Below are 26,875 nucleotides of genomic sequence, written 5' to 3' on the forward strand. Positions count from 1 at the left end.
AAAGTGCTATCTGTCTACACATCAAAATACTCAGTATATTACCAAGGAGGGTACGCTCAAAGCAAATTACCACAATCTCAGAGAGAGTCACGGTAGGCTGTCATTCTTGACAGCATCCTTCACTAACAACTATCTTTAGCTTCTCAGCTGAACATTCCCACTATGCCCTGGCCTTATAATGCCCTTTCATGCAAACTCTGCCCCTTCCCTCGTAGCTCCTGCACTTACACAACACTGTCTACATGTACTGCTCTTGTACGTTTCCTGGCACGGGAACAACCAAATGCCACAGTTTTGAAGCAATTCCTAGTCAACCCTGTGCACCTCTCAGGCATAGAGCAGACACAAAATCAGGTTAGCACATAGGTTTAAACTGACTTCTGCAAAAGCAGTTAAGCTAGAAGCACCAGCATATCTGGCCTCTTTCCTCCTTCTTTCTTCCCTTCTACTCTGTAAAGTAGGCTTGCCCAACAGATGGCCCTGCATCTGGACCTTACCTGTCAGTGTTGTGAGGGTCAGTGTATCTCAGGTAATACCAAGCAGAATCAACAAATGTATCCATGGTATCAATTTCTCGCCTTGCTGCTGACTTACACCTGAGCCAGAGAGACACATAAGAACATTTTAGGTAAGTGACAAGCTTGGCAAAAAGAATAAACATGTACACAGTGGCCATGAAGAAGTTTAGATTTAAAACTGAAAGAGTCTAAACACCTTGAAAAGTGATATGTTCAGAAAAAGTCTAATGTGAGTAATAACACCATCTCTCCTTTCCCCTCTGTCCCAAACGAAACAAAATACAAACCAAAAAAGAGCCAGAACAGCCGTAATATAAAGCAATAGCAGAAGACTGCACAGTACAAGACAGCCTTCTCAAGCACATGTTCCTGGATTTTTTTAGACATGTCATTAAAAAAAAAGACTAAGCAAGCTTTAGAGCATAGACAAGCATACTTCGCCTTAAAGTTAGCGGGTACTGAATATATATCACACTTGCTAGGTAGCAGCAAACAAATCATTTTATAAACACTCAACAGAAGGAGCAGGTGTTTGCCCCTCACTGATTCTTTTTACAAAAAGGTCTTTGCAGATTCCATTTATAATCTCTAGGAAGAAAATGAACTTAGTTCAGTTTCAACTTTCACTGAGATGTATCAAATCTCTTCTAAAACTTGCAGCACAATTTTAATTTGTAATTACTGAGAATCGATTTTTTGCTAGGAGTTACACTGGCAGCACTGAGAAATAGTTTTAAATGACATTTTAGAAGCTTGGGTTATTTTCCTCTAATTTCTCCCAAACAAATTATTTATTTGTAGGAGTCGAAAATTACAATTAATAAATTTACATTTGTTGTAATAGATCACTCTTTAAAACCTTTACTGCGAAAACAATGCAATTTCTCTAAAGTAAGACTTTGCAACCTGTCACAAGCTTGTGTATAATATATATAATAAGTATCACCAGCTATATGTATCAAATGGACACAATTTATAAATGCATGCTAAGTTACATGCATGTATGCATGTAATAAATTTACTTAATACATGGGCTTTTGCTATTTAATTTTTTCGAGCTGTGTTCTTAGTCTGTGATCGAGCTTGATGGTTGATGTGCAACATGTACCTGCCTGTCTGCCTGATGCTTCAGCTTGGCTTGCCAAGGCAAGTTTATGAGAATATCACAGGTTTAGCATTTTCCTTCACTCTGTCTCTGCCCCACATCCATCTCTATCAGCAAGCTTTTCTTTCAACAGGAATAATGTAGCACAGGAATTTTACTTCTTTGTATTTGTTTTGTTTTTAATACAGAATAACCATTTTATTAAATTTCACATATAAGCAAACTTGGCCAACATAAAACTGCATTATACAGAAACATTGAAAAGCAAGAATACTTTATAGTCATTGAACCATAATTATATCTGCTTCATGCCTCTGCTGTTGCTCGTACTCTAAATGGACATGGCTCGCTAACACGGACAGCATGAACATCTTTCAAAATTTATGTAACAGGCACAATACTGTAATTTGATTAGACGATATTCAGACAACTAACACAATTACCTGAACTTGTATAACAATGAATAACTTAGGCATCTCTTTCCATTTATGATTGCTAACATTATTGTAGCTCAAATCTGAGTACTCACAGACCTTCATATCTTTCCATCTTGCTTTCCTTATTAATTCTAGATATTAAATGCAACTAATGAAAAAAAGCTCATTATGGGAGAGCAGGACTAAAGGAAGGAATGACATAACTTTTCAGAGCAAGGAAAAATGGGGGGTAGGAAGACTATGCACACGAAGGCAATAGCTCAAAGGATTTGAAATTGTAGCAGACATATGGATGATCAATATTGAAGACAATATCAAGTAAGTGAAAATAAAAAAGCCAAATAAATGTGATAATAATAATAAAAAAGTTATTTTCAGCAAACTCTCATGTTCTAAGCTAAGAACAGATCCTGTATGCCATTATTTCTGATTAAACAAATGCCCTTGATTAACTTTAAAGTACGTCAGCCACAACTATACGGAAAAAATAACGATTTCATATACATCAAAAGTACATTGTTGCACAGTAAGCAATAAAATTATTTCTGAATTAAGGTCAGTAAGAAGCCAGGATTGTAGACAGTAGCTTTCAATAAAATCAGAAAAAAATGTCAGTTAAAATTAGCAATTTTAGACCAGAGCATTCCTGTGGACTTTACTAAACCTGAAGATCTTAGCAAGCATCACACTTTAAAATATGTTACTACATGTAATTTAAATAGGCATATCTGAGAAGAAATTTTCTAGGCAGAAACATGAAAGTAAATGTGTGTTTTATTTAAAATATGTTATCAACAAAGATCAAAATACATGTTTCCAGAGAACCACAGAACTGCTTTGCCTAAACTACCTAATTAGAAATGAAAACCACACTGATATTCTATCCTGGAAATGTTAAAATAAAGTGGCTTGTTACAAAACTGCTGCATTGTCAATGAGAGCCCTATGTCCATTTTTATGTCTGGTTCTCTTGCCTGGCAGCCTGACAATGTACCTCCCATTTAGTCAGTCTGTTAGCAGCAGTATTGCATTACACTGCTGATGAAAAACTTCTCTGGGATAACTCACTTTCTACCAGTTCTTTCTGCAGAACCTGTACGCACACTCCAGAGTACACAGTATCTAAGCAGTCCCCAAGATCAGACACCTGATTTTCATGACTCATCTCTTGCTACTTAATTTGAGCTGTTTCATTTTTTTAACAGCTGAGCTACTAACAATAAAGATTGCAACATTGACAAGATGCATATACTTACTATCTCCTTCAATCTGAACTATAATGCTGTCATCTGAAATGTACACTGAATGTGATTCTTCACGATAAAGAATAATATAGCTGAGGCAACACTTTATTGTTGGACTATGGTTTAGAAAATGAACACAATGAGTTTCCTTACCAAAAGGAAATATTTCAGTAAACATCATAAGCTTTGTATGAACACTGCTGGTGAAAAGTAATGAAAACTCTTGCAGTAAATAAAGTGAAAAATACTGTTAAGAAAGGGAGGGCAGTGAGGAAATAATTCCATTTTCCCTGTTTTCTTTCCTCCAACTTCAGATCAGTGAGCTTTGCTTCAGCTTGTTTATGAAGCAGCAGCAGTGGATGTCTGTATTGCAAATAAGGAGTTTTATGGAGTATATAATGAAAAACAAAACAAAACAAAACAAACAAAAAAAACCCTACATTGGGTCAGACTAAATATCCTGATGGAATAGTGTCCTGTCTCTGAGTGGTCAGTTGTCAACACTTATGGAAAGAGCACACAGAACATGCAAGTACAAAATTGATCTCTCTCAGCCTGCAGTAAATGCTACATTTTCTTACCTTGGACAGGCACAGTTCACCCATTCTGGAACAGTTTCTAAAGGTGAAGCTCCCTTCCCTGTGAAAGTGGTTACACTAGGCAGCACCACAGGTAAATCTTCAAAAGGCACAGGGACAGTGCCACATGTCTGACAGTGAATGACAGGAATAGGTGTTCCCCAGTACCGCTGTCGAGATATTAACCAGTCTCTTAATTTGTCACTCGTTAGGTCTCCACCTATTCCTTTATTTTTGGCCTGCTGGGTAAGAGCTTTTAAAGCCTCCTGCCGAGTCATTCCTGTGAACTGATTAGAAAAAAAAGAATCAGAAGAAAGAAAAATTCATACTTTCTATCAGGGAAAATGCAAGAACACACAAAAATTCACAAATGCGGTTTCAGAGAGACAATGTTTAGGAGCCTCGTATAATCTTCCCCTTCCCATTTCTTAACATCTTCCTATCCAAGAGGCTATTCACATACCAGTTACTTGATTCATTTAAACCCTCTTGTTCAAATGACAATGTTCTTGATGCCCCAAAAAGAAATATGCTAGGAAAGAGCTCTGCAGACCCCTTCAGCCTTTATTGGCAACTCTTCGCATTTTCTGCTGATATCTTAATCAACAGCTTTATGCTGAAACTTCCAAAATTTCACCAACACAAGGTGGAGACTGAGGAAATGTGAATGGTAAACCATCTTTCTTTCTTCTGTATTCATTTTGGGTTATTCTATTTTTTACTTTCACATACATCTTAACCATTTAGACCCTACCTTTCATGTAAGAGTAGACGCAAAGTGCATATTCTACCAAATGCATCTTTTCAAGAGCTATAACACCATATACACTTGATTTAAAATAAGATTTCCATATCACTTCATGCAGGTATGTTACCAGAAAGCTTACACCACATTTCAATTAATACACAGGAAAAGTGTTTAGCTTAAAAATCTATTCAGATGATGAAAAATAAGAACCAGCTTTTAACATGGGATCAGTTATTCAGTTTCTATTATAAAACTGAGACCAATTCTGCATCTTCCACTCATGCACAAAAGGAAAAAAAATCATTTTATTGCTACAGAAGGTCAAGGGAGGTGATTCTTCTGCTCTGTTCTACTCTTGTGAGAGCCCACCTGGAGCACTGTGTGCAGCTTGGGACCCCCACCATAAGAAGGACATGGACCTGTTGGCCCAGAGGAGGGCTACGTGGGTAATCAGAGGGCACCTCTGCTATGAAAAGAGGCTGAGAGATTTGGGGTTGTTCAGGCTGGAGAAGAGAAGGCTGCAGGGAAACCTTACAGTGGCCTTCTAGTACCTAAAGGGGAACTACAGGAAAGTTGGAGGGGGACTCGGAGTGTAGTGAGAGGACAAGTGGTAATGGCTTTAGGCTAAAAAGGGGTAGATTTACATTAGATATTCAGAAGAAATTCTTCACTGTGAGGGTGGTGAAGCACTGGTGCAGGTTGCCAGAGAAGCTGTGGATGCCCCATTCCTGTAGGTGCTCAAGGCCAGGCTGGATGGGGCTTTGGGCAACCTGGTCCTGTGGGAGGTGTCCCTGCCCACGGCAGGGTCGTTGGAACTAGGTGCTATTTATGGTGTTTTCCAACCTAAACCATTCTGTGATTCTGTGCTTTTATGATTAAATTCCTCTCAAAAATTTGGTTGCATACACCCACTTTGAGTCTTAAAAATATTTTAAAAAAATAAAAAAAAATCCTTTTAATCAGGCAAAGTATTTGGGATGCTCACGAAAACAGCTTGCATTGTTACTGTAAGTTAGAAAGAACTCCATACTTGCATACCCACCTCTCCAGAATTAATGACTTTCTCCAAACCATTTGGCAATGTTTCAATGACTTCAGTGAAAGAAATGCCCAGATTCTTAGCTATTGCAGCATCTTCTGCACTAGTACTAGGAATTCCTAGGGAAAAAAAAATATGCTATTGACTAACATGGATATCAATCACCAGTTTGGGGATAAAACTTTTTATTTCTATGAAACGCTCTTTTTAACAATTTATGTTTGTCCAAAAGGGTTTAAAAATGTAAGAAAAATAAAAAATGTTTTCCTGTTCTTTAAGCAGTGAAATTCAAGCAGCAGTAATTTTAGACATATTTTCTCAGTAAACTAAATGTTAATCAATGTCTTACCTCAGAATAAGCTGAAAATGAGATGGTTTAGAAAAAGCCTAAAAATAAAGCTATACAATTTAGACAAATAATACATTTTAAATACAATCATAATGATTATATATAACATAAATATGTACTTAAGTAATAAAAAATTAAATTCAATTTGCTAACATGACAAAAATACGAAACAAACAGGTTAAACAGTCCTCTTGTTTCAATAGTACATTTAATCTCTTTCTGATTTCATAGCTTATTAAAATGTACCATAAATCAATAGTCCCCAACATTACTATCCTTTAACTTATTACGAAAGACAAGATTTGTTTATCTCAGGGAAACAATTTGAGTAACATCAGTTTTCTACTCAGAATATAGCTAATGAGAGCACTTCCGACCACTGTTAAAGTAATTCCTAGAAGTCACGGTATTTAAGGCCCCTGGTGCAATCTTTTCTTTCCATCTTCTTATTCAGGGGACAGTCTTACAATTTGAACATGAGTTTCTCTAACTCACATAAAACTTCTTTTTATTATAGCAATTTACCAGCATCACAAAATGACATGTTATCTTTAAATATTTCTCATTCATATTGATAGATGATGACGTTTTCCCTCTGATTTTGCTGCATGTATTTTAAAAGACAAATTTTTTCCTGATTTGGAGGTCTACCTTTCATGGTACGTTAAGGAATTTCTTAACTTTATTATCTCTATGTTACTTCAGAATAAATCTGTTAGTATCAGATGTATTATTTCCACACTGAGATACATCCTACTGCATATTTTTTCCTCTTGGTGATAATTTGTTTAATATTTTGAACGATCTTGCACAACGACTGTCATCTTTAAAAGGTAAAGAAGCCTATTCCAAAAAATTCAATGCAAACATCAGGTTGGTGAAAATTGTAATAACTCTCAAAATATTGCTAAACACATTCAAATTATTAATACACAAACTACTTTATTCAAAACCAGCTTAACAAGCATCTTTGAAAACAGTGAATTGCCTGCTAAGGAAAATTCATAAACTCTGTCAATACGTGGAAATTCAGAAGCAGAAAACTAAAGAAAACCAAGCAAAACTCCCCTATGACAAGTAACTTCCTAACTAACAAAATACAAAATCACTATTTAATCTTTTCAGCAGATGTAAGCTCTCGCAATTTAAGGGCTCAATTATAGTGTAAAGTCTGAATCTTAATTCGTCAAAGAGCCCTGCAGTCTACAACAGGTGGCTTCACAATATGTTCTACAAATGGAAAAAAGAGGACCCCACTTTTTGGTCTTCCTTCTGTTGAAAAGATGTTGCTATAAAGTACTTTCACAAAGCTCAACAGCTGGCACCCAGAACTTCCTGGGAAGATCTGGGATACTTCCAACAGACATAAGGCCAAGGTACATGCCAGTTAACAAGCTGGAAGCTTTTAATGAAAAATAAGATTAGGTATCTCAATTATTTGGCTTCTCTTACACAAGGGGAGGTTCTGGTTTTCAAAAACAGATTCACTTCTAAAGCGTAAGATGCGGGCATGTAATAAGGAAAGTATACAGCCTAAGTGGATAATTTCAATCAGCCTTATGAGGGTCATCCAAGATACTTTTGCACAACCTTCTCAGTAAAAGCAGCATTTAGTAGCATGGCACAGGCACCTAAGTAGTTCTCCACAGTCAGCTAGTTTTATTCACTTCAGTTGCTGTGCAGGAAAAGCCACCACTGGCAGTGGTGTAGAGGATGTCGTAGCAGCTGCAGAGTGGGAAAGAAGTAAAAACAAATGGGAGAAAACAAATGGGAGTTAAGGAATAAGGAGGGTAGTGCAATGGCAGGGTGTGTGTGTGTGTGTGAAGAGGTAGGAAAGAATCATACCCCGTTAGTACTAGCACAGAACGTTGCCTGTTTATTTCAGCTAAGATGAAACCACAGCAAAAACAGTAAACAAAAAGCTTGGTGTGTACTATTGATGAAGATAAAGCTTGCAGAAAAAAGATGGACATAACTATTAAAAGTTAGTGCAATTTCAATTTTTTACTTAGAAGGACTGCCACATCATGTATGTACCTACCTGCCCAGGTTGAAGCGCTAGGCTCCCTGTGCAGGAAAGGAGCAAGATAGGCTGCTTCATGGGACAGCTTTGAGAACAGAAGCCCATTTCAGATGATTCAGATTATCCACTAGCAACGTCCTTCCTCCTCTGTTTATGGAACCTCCTCAGTCCTAAATTAGGGGCCTAAACTTATGGGAATACTTTCTTTAGAGCTAAAGGGTGTAAGACAAGTGTCCAAGACTACCTGAACAGGGTTACTGCCTACTCTGAATTAGTTTCCTATCTCAACACAAATATCAGATAAAAGTCAAACTTGGAAATTTTGGATCTTTACTGGGGGAAACCTAAACCTGTCTGAAACATTTCTCTTTAACTATGCATATCATCTATGTAAGCATATAAAAAAAAGTCAGTTATTTGCAAGATGTTTTTGTCAAACAATGGTACAGTTCTGTTTTGATTAAGGATGGTAAGAGCCAAATACGCATGCACTGTAGGTAATCAATCCTCTTGAGATATGCAGATCCTCATATTTAGCTCATTAAATGAACTAATTTTATAATATTTCCATTAAAATGCATCATCCTGTAAATCTCTCCCCCAGACAGATTCTACGTAGCTACTTTTCCCTTCCTTCTTCATTAATGAAGAACAGTAATGAAGAACAGAGTTCCAAAGTCCAGAAGGGAACTGCAATGATCAAAGATTTATCACAAAAGTATCTGGTGCTCCAACACAGCAGCTGAAAACTATACTACTCTACTTCCACGATAATTGTCACATACCTATTTTAGTATCAAGAAAATTCTCAAAAGTTGTTGTTGCTGAGATTACTATGGGAATCTCTTGATTGGTAAGCAAATTCACAGCTGTCACTGAAGTGAGTGAGTCTGAAAACAAATGATCACAATAAGTAAAATATGACAGAAGATACGCTAAGAACATTACTTACTGTTAAAACTCAGTTCATCTTATACATTAAATTTATATTACAATTTTGTTTAAATAAGAAAGATAAAAAACGTAATCACATTTCTAAAATGTTCACAGGTATTAAAATCCTCGGTAAGTCTGACATGACTGATAAATTTTCATGACTAGAAAACATTTTTATAACAAACACTTGAATAAAACCTGAGTAAGATGTGGACTACAATAAAAAAAAATCCTTGATCAAAATGCAGGCTTGCTGCAAACTTGTATGAATTGACTCTAATACATACTCACAGACATTACATACACACAAACATTATTCCAAAATTAAGCAGAACATTCAGTTATTTAGATGAATCTGAAGGGAAGCTTATATACTATGCTTATGACTTGCTTTCTTATAGAAGGACTATGCATCACTGACCAATGTAAAAAGAAAATCTAAATAACCAATTGACTTCCAAACAGAATATTCATGTTGATATTAGAGATTGGCCTACAGAAAATATCTTGGAACCAAATGTTCACAGGAAAGGGGAGTCAGAGGAAGAAAATCAAGGATGAGGACCGTGATAAACTGAAATTGACTGTGTTACTTTGGTGTCCTGGTAAGAAGAAAATCTAACTTGTACATCCCGAGTTTTGAAGATTCAAAATCCAGATCTCAATTTGGACCTGTTTCTTGATATTTTTTAGTGCTTTTAAAGCTAAAAGCAGCTTCCAAACTACTATGTAAAGAACTGATGCTTTTGAAACTCAGTCATGTGCATTAACACTGCATATCATGCGATGCAGCAGTAAAGAAAGCAAACTTATTTAGTCAAAGGTTTTGCAGTACAGTGCCTGCCCTTGATAAATAGGATCTTGGGACCTTCAGTGGTCAGTGAAAGTATAAAAGGCCTCCATTTTTAAGACCTATTTTTAGAGACTCACATACAGTAGATGAAATTTATTCTTATTTTGCACGGATGAGGTACCAAATCAGTGTTTCAGGAATATGACTCTCCATATGATAATTATAATACAGACCACTGAGAGTTTCCTTTCGCCCACCTTTGTGGAAAGCTGTGGAGAGTCTGAGGCTTACATAAAGTCTGCCTTAAATAAAATAACAGCATTCTAAAGAACAGGGCTACTTTACCTCATCAGCCTTTTAAAAACAAACTATATACTTATTTACTTTACTACTTTTTCAAATTTCAGGTCTCTGAGATACACATATTCTAGAGAAAATTTCTCCTGTTCAAACCATTGCACTTAGCTTTCTTCCTCTATTTAAAAAAAGATACAAAATGAATAATCTCACTTTTTAAAAGCAACTAAGAAAAAAGCCTTGTGAACAGGAAGCAGAGTGGGTAGGGCAGACAGTTTTTAAAAATAACCTCTCTCCCACCCAGCAATAATTTTGATTTTATGCTGGAACCCAAAATAGTAATTCTCCAGCTTATGAAGATGCTCTTTCTTTTGCTCACATCATTATTATAATAGCTGTAAAGAAATGATACTACAGTTACAAATGTAAAACAATGTATGTCTGGTATTATAATGAGCTAATGAACAATATAAGGGTCAAATCTCAGACATACAACACTTAGAAGGTGACTTAGAAGAAGACTTACCAGATTCTAGATTAACATAAATTTTTCTAGGCAAAAAAAAAAGAATGCCTGAAAACTGGTTGCTCACTTCTATTTAAATGATAATAGCTCTGATATAATATAGACATATAGCTCTGATAAAATACAGAGCTTTACTCTAAGAGTACAGCTATAAGAACTTTAAGTTACTTTGCCATACTACATCCTTTTTTCTCCCTTGAATAAATACATACCATCTTAATTATCTAAATTAGAACACGGTGAAGAAAGGGAGTTACAAAACTGCACCGGTTGCAAAGAAAACAATAACAATAAAAAGAAATTATTTTATAATGTTATTGATGATTTATTTATTTATTTTTGATCTAGTTAATGATGGAAATATGGTCTATTCAAGGCCATCTTACGTTTCTTTTGACTTCAATGCCATTGTTGACCCTTATTAAATAACATGTCTGAAATGCAAACCTGAAAGTCCATGTAAGAACTCTTTTATGTTCTCTTCTTTGGAAAATATCAATCTGTGCCTTTGAAGTGCTCAGGGAACAGTACAAAATATCAGCCAAGTTCAACTGAAGTATATATGTAAGTACATTTACAAGTAGCAATAGTAGAGTTATGATTCTGGAACTGTTTCCACTTTAAAGCCTCTTTTTGAATGTTTTATTGCTGTCATTAATCTGAAAGTTTCTTAATGTAGCTCAACCAAAAGGTGAAGTTTACTGTTAACAGAAACAAAAAAAAGACTTTCAAATATTTCCATGTAAAACTAATATCAAAAATATACTGCTGTCCACTCTAAAAACAAGTTTTGCAGTTGTGTGGTTTGGCTTAAAGCACAAAGATTCAACAAAGATTCAGGCACATACATGAATGCACACGAAAGTGCATTTCTGTGGTTAGTGCTTTGTTTTTCTGAATTGTATGAATTAAAAACTTGTTCCTTTATTCCTTAACAAAAATTCTCCAAGCTTTGCTCAGCTCTGAGACAAGGACTCTACATGCTCCACACATTCAAGCTCCATTTTTCCTGCTACCAAGCAAATGTTATTAAGGTTATAGAAATGAAACACCTCAAAATAAAGCAGATTCTTTGCAACCACAACTATTTCCCACAAGATTCCTGCTTCATTTGCTGTTGACATTGGATGTTATGTAGACAATGAAACCAGATTTTAGCCACATTTTAGAAAAGAATAAATATTGAACACGAGCCTGAGGTGGAAACATAACATATTCAATATACTTTGTATTTACTCTTGTGATTTTTACATTTTCTGAACAACAAAAAATGTCAAACCAAGGATGTAGAGTACAGACAGAGTGCATGGTAGGAACCTTTAAGAAACCAATTAACACTAATTAAAGAAAAAAATTACCACTTATTTGTATTCTCTGTACAGGCCAGGACCTACCATAAGGCTACTCTGAATTTACTCCATTAGAATCTTGTATTAAATGAGGATCTCCATGTCAGAGTATTATTTTGCTATATATTGATGATCCACTTTGCTATGTATTAATTATTAACTATCTGTTGTCCTCTTTATGTTCCCTGCGAGAGGAAAATGACTGTTAGTGCAAGAGCTGGTTCCACACTCTGTGCTAATGACAAATTACCATATAGTGGTAATGGCTATGTGGCCAATGGGCTCACGTAAGTCAGAGTTTGAGTATTCATTTCTATTATATGAGGAAACAAGAACCTGTTCCAATACTTTGATATATGTGAAGTTTTACAGCCATTATAAAAGGCAAAAATTCTAACGTAATTGCTGTTACTGTATCTGAAGTCAGGACAGGCTGGTATGATACTTTTTGACATATACAAAGGATCAAAAGGAAATGTTCCTTCTTAACAGGAACAGTTCATGCCTAGCTGGACACACATTTTTTGAAGATCATTCTTGAAAATTGATACTCTTTTACAACGAAGTGCAGAATGAGAAAAATATCACCTTTCCCTGGGATGGACTCCCTCTGAAAGACTTCCTTCAGACTGCTATTCCCATGCAGCAGTCTGTGAGTCGGTAAAATACATAAATGGGAAGCTCCATAAATGGCTTCAGGCGTATAGGTGTAAGCGGCTAGCTTCTCCTCTGTTACTTCACCATTAACCTGAAAAAAAGCAGAAAATATCCCTGATTTTTTTCCTCCATTAGAAGTGCAGTGGTTTTACATTTATTTTCCTACTTACACAATTAACAGATCTACACCACCCTATAGACATATATAATTCTAAATATCAAACCTGGACACATTCTCACTACAGGGAGTTTCCAGAATCAAATTGTGACAAAATTTACTTTCAAGACTTTGAGAAAGTTGCTTCATAATCTATCCAAACATAAATAAATAAAGTAAAATCATATGTAATATTTCATTGTACTACTGAGCCACATTCAGTCCCTGGTTAAGTAACTCAGAATCCTTCTATTCACTTCTAATATACGGTGCTCTGATTTCAAGGAATGGCAATAGCCAAGCCCACCTAAATCAGACGCTACCTTTAAACTCTAAAGTGAATTTTCGATTTTCTGGGCTTTCTATCACACTTCTCTCATGAAGTAAATGCTGCAACTTATGTACAAGAGTAAATTTATAGAAGCTGCAAAAGGTGTCACAAGATTAAAACAACTGGACATAAAACATGAGTAATATACACGGAGGGCTGCTTATGAAATTACTACCTGAAACTATCGATAGGCTCTATATTCTATGTCAATTAACTGTGGATTGTGTGAGGTTCTTAGAAGGAGATTCTTCTACAGCAAGAATGATATACGTTTTCAGAAACAGTTGATTAAAACAACTTAACCTCAAAAATACACCTTTTTAGCAATGTGAATTCAGAGGTACGAAGAAAGTTCAAACTGTCTCAATTTGAGGTTCCCAGAAATCTAGCATTTTAAAATAAGTCATTTTTAAAGTGTTAGACCAGAGTAAATGAAAACCATAAAACTTAGAAGCAAAAGGGCTGAAATTCCATTAGGGCCTCTGAAAATCTGAAGGACTTCAGATTTTCCCACTGTTCTCTGGATAATTACAATTTTCTTAAGGTTCCTCTTTTCTTCCACTGCTTTCTTTCTATCCAGACTTCTCTGTAGGTCTATCACCAAATTCTCTGTTTTTTATCATTTTACCGTATTTAATAAACGAGACTTAACTAAGGCGGCATGACTGATGTCAGCCTGGGTCCGATGGAGAAGGTGCTGTGCAGAGAGGAGATAAAGCATAGCCAGAACCCAGCTGATTTGTACAGTACCACTTGATACTGCTCATGGTACTGCTCCCTTAAATATCCTGGCTTCCAGGAATGCTTATTGGCTGGCATGTATTTCTGCACAAATACACACAGCCGATTTGCATCCAGTTTTGCACTTGAACACAGAAATGCTTTCCTAAGAAGGACAGCAGGGAGTATCACCCCAACACACAAATGTTCTTCAGAAATCAGTGCAGGTCCAGGCATGAACATATAACTCTAACTTTTAGTAGGTTTTACGCTTTTTAGATCTGAAAACCTGTCCCATTATGCATTTCAGGAATTGCATTTAGCCCAGCCAAGACAGCAGTGTTGAAATTTCTGACTCACCTTCAGCAAGAAGTCAAGGGAACATCCAACACAGTCACCTATCCAATTTGCTTGCATTTCTTTTATACCGTACCATTCAGGGAGATCAGACAAAGCATCAAACATAGCCTGATGCAATAAAAGAAATAGTTAGGATGTTTGGCTTTTGTACAAATGCTTTTATACAACAGACATAAATTAAGACTATGGATTTAGTTGTAACTAACAGCAAAACAATAAGGTGTTGGTCAAAGATAGGAAGAGGTATTTTTACACTGCTGCTGCTTCAAATTCATCTTTGAAAATAAAATCATCTTTGAGAATAAAATTAACATGGCACAAGAGAGAGGTACAATGTCTTCAACCAATATCCTAGTGTTATTAAAAGAGGCTGTGCTTTTGAACAGACTAAACCTTAAACACAGAACAAAACCCCTGGATGAAAATAACCATAAAAAATATTCCTAATGGATATGAACTGTACGAAGTATAAGTTACTTAATGAGCTGAACAAGACTGCTGATAAATAAGAGATGTGCTTGCAGTTATGAAGCCTACAAATTGGATTAGTTGTTCTAAACAATAGCCTGGAGATGGCAGTCAGACAAAAGACATTTACATGTCCTAAAATTTTCCAGCTCTGACTTAAAATGGCAAGATAGTTTCCAGCTGCCTACCCACTTTTTGTTTCTTACCGATATTTTACCAAGCACAACCATGCCTATAAAACTAAGTGGAATTTTCAGCTGATATAATCATATAAAAAAAAGAAACCAAGTCATAACAACAAGGATTCACGTTAAATTAAAAATGTGAGTGTATTACAACAGCTTTGAAATACACAGTGCAGAAAAAATTGTTTGCTCTTTCATTAGCCAGAACGTCTAACAGCCATACCTATAACTTTCTATGTTTATTTACACTCAGCAAGAGATATATCCATATATTAATGTGCTTTCTAATGTATGGCACAGAAGCATGATGGACTATTCCAACTAACATTTGCCTAAAGCCAATATGCTTTTAGTAAAAGAAATCTATAAAAAATTAAAGAAGAGGTACAACGTGCTGGATAGCTCAAAGCTCATCTCAATTTTCACTTCGAAACATTTCACATTTCTGTTACGAATACTCCATGACTGTCCAAAATCTTTACTTTGGCAAAAGTACAGCCAGAGGCATGAGTCACTTGGACAGATGGTGAACAATTACAGTTAAAATCCAAGAATAAGGCAACATGTTGAATAATTTTTCCATTAGCTGTGACTCCAACATCAAACATCCAAGCTCTTTATTATCTCATTAACTGCTAACAACCTGCAAAGATGGACAGGACCTATTACATTCTGCTCAAATTAAATAGTTGGAAGTTCGATAATTACTGAATATATATAATTCATCTGTTTTCAAATGTTATATTTTAAGTACATTTGGAAATATTTTCAAAGTGAGTTGCGTAAAATGTATTAAAAGGATTATTTTCTAGTTACTGTTCTGTTGTATATCTATCACTCAAAGTAAAATAAATGACATATGCTTCATAAATCATAATATTACACCAGCACTTGGGATTAATATTGCTTTCTACATCTTTAAGAATCAAATTCCTTCTCTGATGATTTATAAATAAAAGAATGGTAAGGTTTTGGAAGTTTTCAATCATACTATAATTTTAATGAGTTTTAGTTCACAACTGTGAGTGTACTATATCAAAGAGAATCCCAAAATCTCATTATTCTCATCAATTTAAATGATCCAGAGAATACTGAGCTTTATCTGCTGTGAATAATCCACATACAAATATATCTACCAAAAAATAAGAAATAACTGGATATATATACAATACTTGGATACATTCTTTGGAAGCATTTTATGCAATTTATAAAGTATGAAATTGGGCCAATACATAGAGAACTGGCTGGACACATTAGCAGATTTTTATAAAATCTCTGCTTGGATATCCATCCTAATCTACATTGCATTTTCGCTGGCAGACGCATTTAAGTGTGCGTGTGCTCTGCTGAAACAGGCTATAATTGCTTGCCAGAAAAACTGCCTAGATGTTTTTTTCACTGCAGGATTAATACGTCAAGATCCTTAATACCAGAGTGATAATGATTTTAACTCTAGTTAGCTGGCCTGATTAGGAGTTACAGGCTATAGTTTGTCTGAGTCCAATTCTTCTCTTAACAATGCAATTGCTTCACACAGCTAAATACGGTACGTAAGAGCCAAATTTGCTTCACGTGAATTAAAATAACGGAACTTATGCCATATGATGACACAGCCTAGCAGAGTATAGAAACACAAACCCTTCACATCTTAATGTGTACATGAACAGTAGTACAGTGTGATTAATTTTTTTAAAATAAATTCAACATGGAAGTATAATTCCCTGCTCTTTGTACACAGCACACTGCTTTGGTTTCTTGTCCAGGCTACAAAGGGCAAATGAAGCAGAAAACCAGCAACCTGCAAAACATGAACACTGTCTGTAGTGTAATATAAGAAAAAACGTATATAGGATGTATACATATGTCATTGTAATGGTTGCTGTAAACTAACCTAGGATACTCACTAATGCAGAAGTAGAAAGGAGCATTAATTCTTACACACAGTAATGTACTTCTATATTCAAATGTAAAAATTTACATTCTGTGCAAATGAGGAGTTTTTTAAAAACTGCTTGAGGGAAAGTGAACACTTTTCATCTTTAAATCCAACAGCATTACACTCTGCAAAACCGTAACTCTACAAATTTACATTAAAACTATCAGTAATTTTTAAAAGGCATATGTAGCCTGTTTGGGTATGTGAAACTTTTTGAATTGAAGCTGACCTAAGCCAGCACAAAAGTTCCTGAATAGTATAGACTACATTTTGAAAAGTTAAATATTAACTCCATGAATTTTGCTTCCATGTTCTTTTTTTAAAATCAATGACATATTTGGTAAAACATCTTCTGAATTGTTAAGTTAGTTTGATGAATTTTCTGCCAATTATCCTTTTGCAATCACTGATATAATTCCTTAAACAAAAATTCTGACTCTCAAAGGCATGCACATAAGTCCTAGTCACCTGTGCCACAAGGTTTGTTAACTAGGTAGCACAGAAAAAACAATCAACAGGAGACACAAGAGAATTCCCAGCGCACAGGGGAATAAACAAAAATAAAAACACGTTGGATTCTGCCATGTATGAAGAACAAAGATAGCGTTACAATCCAGAAAGTAGAGAGTGATAAACCTATCAAATGAATTTCATTTTTGAATTTCTGTTAATGACTCAGTGGTGAGAAATATTGGAAATATTGGAATATTGGAAATATTAGGTAGCAGAGCCTGTTTCTACATGGAATACTTTCATTTTTTATGGCTTGGGAAGACACAAAAGAACTTCAAATGCATGCATCTAAGCACAAGAGAAATTACTCCTGTCTTAATTAAGCACAAGGCAGAAATAGTCAAGGTAAAGCATTGTACTGGATCTGGCTGGGATGGAGTTAACTTTCCCCCTACCATGGGGATATTCCGCACCAAATGGCATCACACTCGGCAATAAAAGCTGTGGAAGGGGAAGGTCTTCATAACTTCTCGTTATGAAGACACACGTCCTCTCAAACAACCACTACGCATGTTGAGGCCCTGCTTCCTAGGACGTGGCCAAACATCGCTCAGTGACGCAAAGTAGAGAATAATTGCTTTCTCTCTCTTTGCTTCTGTGAGGCCTTTACTTTTTTTGATGTTTTTTCCCCCCTTTGTTTTTCCTTTAATTATATTAGCCTCATCTCAACCAGTGAGCCTTTTTTTTCCTGTCATATTTTCTCACCCCTGTCTTCCTTAAAGGAGAGGGAGTGAGAGCGGTGTGATGGTTTAGCTGGCTGTCTGTGCGAAACCAGCGCAAGCATAAATACATTTTGACAGTCTTCCAGATCTGAAGATCGACAGACACAGGAAAAAAAGCTAGAGAAATCAAAGCTACATTCAGGGCTGAAAATGTCTTCAAGGCTCCTACACCTTTAGGGAAGTTTGACTTAAGTGCTGGAGAAGTTGAAGATTCAGGATAAACTGATGTTCCACAGGACTGTTTTACTCTTTCAAAACAGCTAGAAAATTCTGGCATAGCTAGAAGATGAAAGTCAGCCAGTGAAGATGATCAGAGACGCACAAAATCAAGATGAATTTGCTGTAAATTCATCACAGATAATGACGACCAGGTCTGAAACTAGAAATAATGCAACCCAAAAGTGGATGACTAATTTCACATATCCAACTGTTTAGTCTGTTGAAGATTTACAGAGAAACAACTTTTGCTTAGCAATCTTCAGACAAAAGAAAGTACATAAAACCAAAGAACAGTGGTGTTTTATAATTTCCCAACAGTATCTCACATCCAAAAGTTCCCCTGCTTGTAGTTCAAACAGGAACACCCAAAAAGTTCAGTCTCCAACTTTGGGAAATACAATTTTTAATGGGTAATGCCTGCCACTGATTTCTTACTGAATAAGAGTATTTCAACTTCTCTATGGTAGTAAATGCAATAAAATGAAACATTTAAAGCTATAAAGCCAAACATTTATTCTACTACCAATGAATTCACTTGAATGAAGTTGGACAAATTTGCAGTGTAACAAGAATAAAATAAAAAGGTCAGCAAAAGGTTTCATTTCAAAAGCATTCAATTAAAGAACAAAAAATTAAAAGCATAAGCATTGCCTTTAAAGAAGAGTCAAAGAAATATTCAAGATCTGTTTGGATTAAAATTAAATTCTTCAGTTTATTTGATCAAGCTTCCAAAAGAGCAACCAAATATAAACTAAAGATTACACAAAATCATTTAATAAAATTTAATATACTAACTGAAGTACAGGAAATTAAAGTTAGGCTGCCCACTATTTTATTTTGCATTATATTGCATAGTTCCAACTGTGATTATGTGGTACAGCTTCTGCTAGGAGTTTTTAATCTCTTCTTGTTCTGGTGTTGTTTTTTTGGTTTTGTTTTTTACCTTCAGTAGTTGCTGTCTGTACTGTCATAGGTCACTCTTGACTCTTATTTCCCATGTGTGAAGTATACTGAAAACATATATAAAGAAGGAGCAATAACACAGATATTGCCTGTGCTTCAAGTTCTTCCCTGTAAATGTCTGAGCTGTCAGAGGTCTTTCCCTTTCTCTATAATTTATGGTCAACAAATGTCTCTGGTTTGACTACGTATAACTGAGGCAAATAAATGACATCTCAAAAGCAAAAAGTAAACACGGTGTACTTTTCTGGAGTTCTCCACAGTTGTTCTCATAGTAGCAATTACCAAAGACAAAATATTCCCTTTCCAGTATAGCAAAGCATACCTTCGGGAAAAAAAATATTAATTGATTCTGTAAATATAAAAACTCTCAAAAATATTTGTTATCACTTTTAGTAGTACTCAGCTTTCACTGTTTTGATTAATATTATACCAAAAATAAATTAAATTTATATTACTGTAGCACCAAATGATATGCTGCATTTATACCAGGATGAAAAGATCACCCTGGTCTAGAAATCCACAAACATTTTCCTGTCTTGCCAAGCTGACAAAACAGGTACGATTTCTTTATAATAATGAAGTGCTAAGAAAGCGGTGGGGACAGAGCTCTTGGTCGCCACCCAGAAAAGAGCTTTCAATGATTCAGGAGGAAGAGTTTCAAACAGAGTTTTATCTGGCCCATTTTGTTGGAAGAAGACAACTATGAGCTAGACCCCAAGTGTGGGAAGTGAAAAATCACACATAAATCACGAAGACCTAAGGAGCTAGCATTTCTATTCTCCTCATAATGATGAGGCATTACCTCACACTATGAAATCCAAAGTACTGTCAAGATTCTTAACATACTAAAATGCAGTACTTCAGTTTCATCACAGGGTAAAAAAGTAACTTTTTCCTTAATAGCTCACAAATAAAATAGAAAACAAAAATCAAGTAAAAGATGATTATGTAAAAATCTCAATTATGTTCAGACCTAAGGACCTGTCAGAAGCAGCGCAAACCCAGAAAACAGCTGGAGAAGAACTGGTGGAATTGTTTGTTGTTTTGCCTTTACAGAGTCAGTATGATGCTAAACATCAAAGTTCCCACACTCACAGAATGTGAGGATTTGTTTTCAAATGCCTTTACAAAATAAATAATTAACAAAGACTACTACTATTTATCTAGATGAAACCTTAACTTAGAGTTTTGGCAGAACTTTGTGGACCTTGTCCATTTTCCCTGTATTTAAATTAAATGTACATGTACTATCTCAATGCTGTGCAAAAAAGGGAGATGATTTAAGATAAAACTTGAAGTTTCATAGTTGCCTCTATTTTGTTTTGTTAAAAAAAATCTGCTAACTTGGATGATTTTTGAATAATGCAAAAAAATATTTGGGGTTTTTAAAAATCAAAAAAAATCAATAAAACATGAAAATATATACTATATTGAATCAATTTAGGAAGAACAAATGCTGTGCAAAGACTAACCTTACAGATTTGGATTTGAGGACTCGGTTGACTGTGCCTTAAAAAAGAACACACTAATAGCAATTTCCAGGTACACGCAGAACATACTAACATTTACAGATAGATTTTTCCAATGAATCTGTCTACAGATTCAGCTGGGTAACCATAGAAACTAAATGTTTTAGCTTAAAACATCTTAAATGCACAGACAACAATTTGAATAACAATAATGCCATCAGTTTTTAATAATGCCATGCATTATACTTTTATCAAAGAAATCTATCTAAAGAAAAATGACAGTTAAAATGTTGCTAGAATATCCATAAAATGTGCTATATATATTTCACATATACTTTTATATTTTTATATATACTTGACAGTTTAAAAAATGGGTCATGATTATTTAGATAACCAAACTACTTCCCATTAACTGTTTAACACATGGTCAGTATTTCTACCCCTTGAAAAAAATACATTGCCAATGGTAAATTGTCATATGAGCAAACACAGCTTTGTTTGCATTTTTTATTTAAAAAAAGAACTATGAGCAGGTGTAGTAACAATAAAGGATTCAGAGTAAATCCACAGAAGATTATTCCTCTGGAAACAGCAGAACCCTAAAGAATAAAGTGTGCATATGAATTAAACACAGACTCCTGTAAGCACGCAACATGACTTCATAGCCCATTACAGATCACGTAGCTCCTTGTTGCTATCTGACTAGCACATTAAGCAAGCAGACGAAGATTATGCTTGCTAGTATTTATTTTTTATTAAGGTTGTGAGATACAGAAGATAACAGAATCAGATAAAAGAGTGAAAGAGAAACACAGATGACTAGAAAGATCATCAATATGCAGTATAAAGAGGTTGTATAGTTACAAGATAATATGTGGATGCTCCAAGTAGAAAAAAAAAGTATGCATACATATTATTCAGCTATTATTGCTAACTGGTATTTTGCATGAAGAATTAAGGGATAACAGATTCATTAAATATATTTTAAATGGATCCCAATCTATGAAAATGGTTATAAAAAAGGGACTTGCATTTTCCTCTAAGCCACACAGGTAAGGTGTTACTTACTAGAAATAAAGCATTTTTCAACATACTGTCCCCACTGTGTTAACTTAGAGAAAACTTGGGAAGGAATATAGGATTTGTAGAGAGCTTTGCTGCAGAAAAAGATCAGGGAGGGTGAAGCTTTCTGGCTTTTGATCTTGTATTTCTGTACACTTTTCAGAAGAAATAACAGTCACCATTGAATGTACAAGCAAAAGGTGACCAGAGTCAAATCGCTTTCCCATGAGATACCAAAAAACAGATTCAGGTCCCACTGGGGAAAGAGGAAGGGGAGAGGCAGAGCATATTTAAAAATTACTAATCCTTTAAAAGTAACTGAAGAGGGAAAAAGTACAAATCTTCCAGCAAAGGTGCAAGGATTAAATTACTACCAGATAATCTCTTCATGCCTCCCATTTTTAAAATTTCAGAATAAAACGTAGTGAAATTTCAGTGAATAACAGAAATCTAGCCATACAACTCAGCAAAAGTCTGATCCACTTGCACTTCGCCACTAGCTTTTCCCAAAGCTTGTTAAGAACATCTTACACAAGGAATAAATAAATCTGCTCGGTGCTAATAAACTTGTCCAGGCTGTGAGATACAGGAAAGAAAGGGCAGGTGGGTTCTGATACAAATTTTGGATGTGGCTTAAAGACCTAAGGGCTACTCTACTGGTAGAAAATGTAGGTCTTTGGATCATTGTTGGTCTTTCGAATGATTTCGACCTCAAAAATCTGGCACCATCTGGCTTTAGCTCTCTGGACACCCTCAAAAGAAGCAGAACTGGACAGATGTACACCAACTGGAACAGGAATGTGGAATGAAAATCTCAGGTCCAGACAAGTCTTAGAAAACTGAACCCCTTTCTTCATCCTTAAGTCAAAAAAGCTGATCATAGGAAACACCCAGTCCCATCAAAGATAATCTTTGTAATGTCCTCTCAGACTTCCCATTTACAGGGGCCTGACATATGAAGTACCGTAAGTAAAAACGCTTTCTGCTACTCTAGTATGCTGGAGTATGAAGGCTCACTTTAGGTGCCTGAAAGTAACTGCAGAGAAGATACTATACACATATTGATTGTGAGCCCCAAACAACTGAAGAAAAAAGGGAAGTGATATGATCTTGGGAGGTCTTTTCCAACCTTAATGATTCTATGATTCCATACTACCTATAAAGAAGCTGGTATTATTCTGGAGAGGTATATTCATTGATTAACTGCCAGGTAAGGATAAAAAATTATTTGTTGTACTTATTTATCATTAGGAGCACAAATACCCAAAGTCTCTGAGCAGCAAAGACTCTCAAGAAATGGAAGTTGTATTGGTAGTGCTTATGGTCCATGATAAAAGGCAGGCGAATCTCTTTATGGAAATAAGTGTGGTCAAGACCAAGCGACATGAAATAATGCCCCCTGCTGAAGTGAAGGTATTATTACTACTAATGTTATCATCCTAAAATCGTAGTGGTGGTTTAAGATGTTTAGCTCAGAAGTCAAAGAGGTATCTTTACATGACACACCTATTAGGACGAGCCCTATAAAATCCAGGCCCTCCACTCCAAGATGAAAGGCTCTGTGAATGCGAAAGCTGAATGAACTTCTTGCTCTCGATAATGCCAAGTCTCCTGGAAAGGGCTTTTGAAAAGAGCTGGGGAAGAAGGGTTGAGGAATAGGAAGGATAATTGCTGTAACCATGCTGTTCAACACTATGCTATTTAGGATGATACAGATTCAAATCAACTGTCAACAGCCTGAATCCAAACAAGAAGAAACAGGTTTAGAAGAAAGGACTTATATCTCTTACCACCCCTTGAAAAGCACTTGGAATGACTACTGTAAGGGATAAAGAAATATGTGAAAAGTTTAATTTTGAAGATAGTCAAGATACTCAGACAGAGGAGCCAAAGCTATAGCATTTAACATCAGTAATGTGGCTTCTCTCAAGATGCTATTGTGAAGCTTCCTGATTATGTCAGTGTGGGCACACACAGCCTCTAAGAGATTGAAATATTTTGCTCGTGTTAGCTCAGAGACAGTCTCCCTCAGATCGGCAATCTTCAGTTGCAGCTTGCAGTTCATGGGCCATTTGGAGCTGTATGGCCAAAACAGTCTTTTTCAGAAGGTAAGACACAACAGACCATATTACCTAGTCACTTGTGATTTGAAAGGGAAAAAAAAAAAAAAAAGGGAATTTATCTTAATCTTCCAAACTGATAAATCCGTCTAATATCAGATATTGGATATATAATAGCATATAATAGCAGAGCCTGATAGTCTCCTATTCTTATTTGAAGGTTTGCAAAAAAAAAAAAAAAAGTCTTTTTTTCTCCTTCTACAACCAAATGTTTAAAGCTCTTGCCAAAAGAAGCAGAGTGAGACTGCTTAAAATGTGCCAGAACCACATCAAAAAATGGGAGTCAGTGGAGGGTGACTGAAAAGGAAAATCCAAACCACCTGCTGATAACTGGTAGCATCTGTCATTGTACCAAGAAGTGGGAGCACATGAAGGCAATGCTTGCCAAAGCACTTGAGCTGGGAGCAATATGGCATCATTCATCAACTTGGTTGTATGAGCTAACATAGACCTACAGAATATCAATCAAGCACAGAACAAACTTTTGGGAAAGCTTTAGAGAAATCTGTAGAGTACCCACTGTCCCCTGTAGTAACACTTAAAGGTTTGGCAGAGATTGATATAAACACCTGTCCCCAAATAGAAAGTAGAAGAAGCTCTCACTCATGATGCCACTGAGATGTTAAGGAGCAATGTCTACGCTTTTACAGCATATCCCCCTATCTTTTTCTAGGTAGTGCCCTGAGGTGACATCTTTTCGGGTGGAGGTAAGGGGTTGTTGTGGATGTACAAGGTCCTTCCTGGCTTCATTTAAGCCTGCTTACTGGAGAATGAGATCCAGGAGACCCGATCATCCCCAGAGCTTATGCTTTCCTGTAATGTCATTTCTTGGGTCAGAGACTAAAGACAAAAGATAAATCCTTCTCCCTAGAGGAGGGTGGATATTGAGCAAGAGGTAATAATCCTGTAAGCCAAGGGTGTTCCAAGGTTACTGAAAGGTTTCAGATTCAGGGTTAATGAAAAGCTCCTCTACCTTTTTTTTTTTTTTTTTTTTTTTTTATGAGTAGCTATTTTAAAGCTGATCCACTTCACCCCTCTCACTGGGAAATAAGCAAACAGTAATTTGGTGCAAGCAATGGATACAACCCAGAAATGCTAGTCATTATTTTCTACAATCTCTATAAAGACAGTAGACAAAAGATGTATCAGTAAGCAGAGAAACTCTAGAGTTCCCCCCCAGCCTCAAACTGAGTTAAATGGTGAGTTGGGGGCAGACCTTGAAACATGATAAAGTGATCATGAAATCTGATGACAAGAGCACTAATAAAGAGCTCAGGACCTTGGGATCATTATGTGATTGTGCAGACATGCTCAATTTTTCCTTCAGCTATAGCAAGTGTTTCCTCCTCACTGCCAGAACAGGCAGTACAATCAGAAAATGTGCATCTTGACTATCATCTACACATACAGAAGCCAAGGATCGGGCAGAAAATCAAAGTTTTCTCTCTTCATTATGAATGGACCCAAAGTGAGATCTAGATGCCTTCTACCTGCATGATGGTGGAAATTTGGTCTCTTGAATCTGAGGCTCAGAATAAGGGTCAAGGATGATTTTTTAACATTTTCTTGGGAATAACTTTCTCAATCTGTACTTGAAGTCCCAATACATAGAGCATTTGGATGGAATAAGGACTTCATCCACCCCAGACAGGAAGCAATTTTTATTTCAGAGAGCATAAAGCCAGTAAAATTTTGTAGAAGAATTCCTAGGTGTGGAAGCTATATTGTCCCATCACAAACAAAATTTGAGTTCATAGCAACGACAACAAAAAAAGATGCTTAAAGAACTTGAAAATATTTTTTAAATTACAGATAATCAAATAAAGTGGAATAGGAAGGAAAGTAAAACAAAAGGTCCTGATGAATCTTCAACAAAGAGCTGTTAATTATAATTAACAACTGGTTCAGACCAGTTTATTTCAACACATGTTGAAATAAACTCTAAGTGACAGGCTGCACTCCACTGCTCATACCATGAGCATAGGTCCAATGGGTTAATAACTACACTAGCTGGTTTCTAGTTCAAAACACTGCACAGGTGTACACTCTAAATATGATGCAGATAAACACTTGATGTTAAATATAGGATAACAATGTGTGAATGCGAGATACATTAATTTACCTCTAATTTATGCTTTTCACTTTCTTCATAACTCAATCCCACATTAATTACTTAGAATTTTTTAAAGAAATGAACAGAAAGACTTCAAGGATAATCATTTTTATATACATACACAGAACAGGGATAGATCACGTAGATCATTATACAGTTATATATTACATAAATGTGTGTATATAGAAGACCACATTCAGCTTGATGAATATTTCTAGAAGAGTCATCTCCTTTATATGATACCACAATTTCTGAAAGGTATCCTCATACCTTTGCATAAGCAGTAGTTTTGATAAACCACTGTTTGAGGTACTTCTGTTCCACTTTTGCTCCTGAACGCCACGAACAACCATTGTCATCCACCTGCTCATTAGCTAGAACAGTTTGATCCACTGGATCCCAATTGACCAAGGCCTAAAAAAAAATGCAGGGAAAAAAAAGTATTTTAAGCAGCTATTTCAAAACCAGGATCTTACATTTTAGATACCAGAAGGATTATCCAGAAACATTTCTTGGGCCCATCTTCTACATTTGGATAACATCTACTTGAATCAACAATATGGACTCAACTGAAGATGCTTTGAATGTTCTTCTCAGAATGCAAAAAAAAACCACACACACAAAAAAGCTGTTGGCAGCATTTGTCATGATTGATGGGTAAGTGTTCCAATTTACAATACTGCAAACTACATAGTCTGATGCTTAGAAGTTGTCCAGCAATAATCCAAAAGTGTTGAGAGTAAGACTGAAGGGGATGGATGACTGAGGATATACAACTTGAGAAGACAGAGTCACATAAAAGCGTTATATTAAAGTGAAAGACTTGTCATTTTCTGCATATATCTTGTCAACTGCGCGAATTACTGTTGGAATCATCTTTCCTACCAGTTATCAACACAAATACATAAAAGAAAATTAAAAGTGAAATAAATGTTGGT

General features: G+C 35.8%; 1 protein-coding gene and 1 long non-coding RNA gene across 7 annotated transcripts in view; one reads left to right on the plus strand and one right to left on the minus strand.

Moving 5' to 3' along the window:
• Nucleotides 1-26,875, minus strand: part of LARS2 (leucyl-tRNA synthetase 2, mitochondrial) — a 106,001-nt gene that overhangs the window by 41,000 nt on the left and 38,126 nt on the right. For all 5 annotated transcript variants that reach the window (XM_066992003.1, XM_066992001.1, XM_066992000.1 and 2 more), the window contains 7 exons: nucleotides 26,208-26,351; nucleotides 14,168-14,275; nucleotides 12,531-12,690; nucleotides 8,827-8,931; nucleotides 5,673-5,788; nucleotides 3,886-4,169; nucleotides 498-596 (listed from right to left, as the gene is read on the minus strand). In XM_066992003.1, the coding sequence (XP_066848104.1) occupies nucleotides 498-596; nucleotides 3,886-4,169; nucleotides 5,673-5,788; nucleotides 8,827-8,931; nucleotides 12,531-12,690; nucleotides 14,168-14,275; nucleotides 26,208-26,351 (1,016 nt within the window). The remainder of the gene's footprint in view (nucleotides 1-497; nucleotides 597-3,885; nucleotides 4,170-5,672; nucleotides 5,789-8,826; nucleotides 8,932-12,530; nucleotides 12,691-14,167; nucleotides 14,276-26,207; nucleotides 26,352-26,875) is intronic.
• Nucleotides 566-11,668, plus strand: LOC136790055 (uncharacterized). Of its 2 annotated transcripts, XR_010829251.1 has the most exons (5): nucleotides 566-628; nucleotides 2,196-2,378; nucleotides 6,597-6,677; nucleotides 8,646-8,759; nucleotides 11,544-11,668. It is a non-coding gene; the product is annotated as an uncharacterized lncRNA (long non-coding RNA). The 2 variants fall into 2 exon arrangements; XR_010829252.1 differs by lacking the exon at nucleotides 2,196-2,378 and having other exon boundaries at nucleotides 568-628.

Source organism: Anser cygnoides, chromosome 2 (assembly GCF_040182565.1).
Source record: "Anser cygnoides isolate HZ-2024a breed goose chromosome 2, Taihu_goose_T2T_genome, whole genome shotgun sequence".
Lineage (NCBI taxonomy): Eukaryota > Metazoa > Chordata > Aves > Anseriformes > Anatidae > Anser > Anser cygnoides.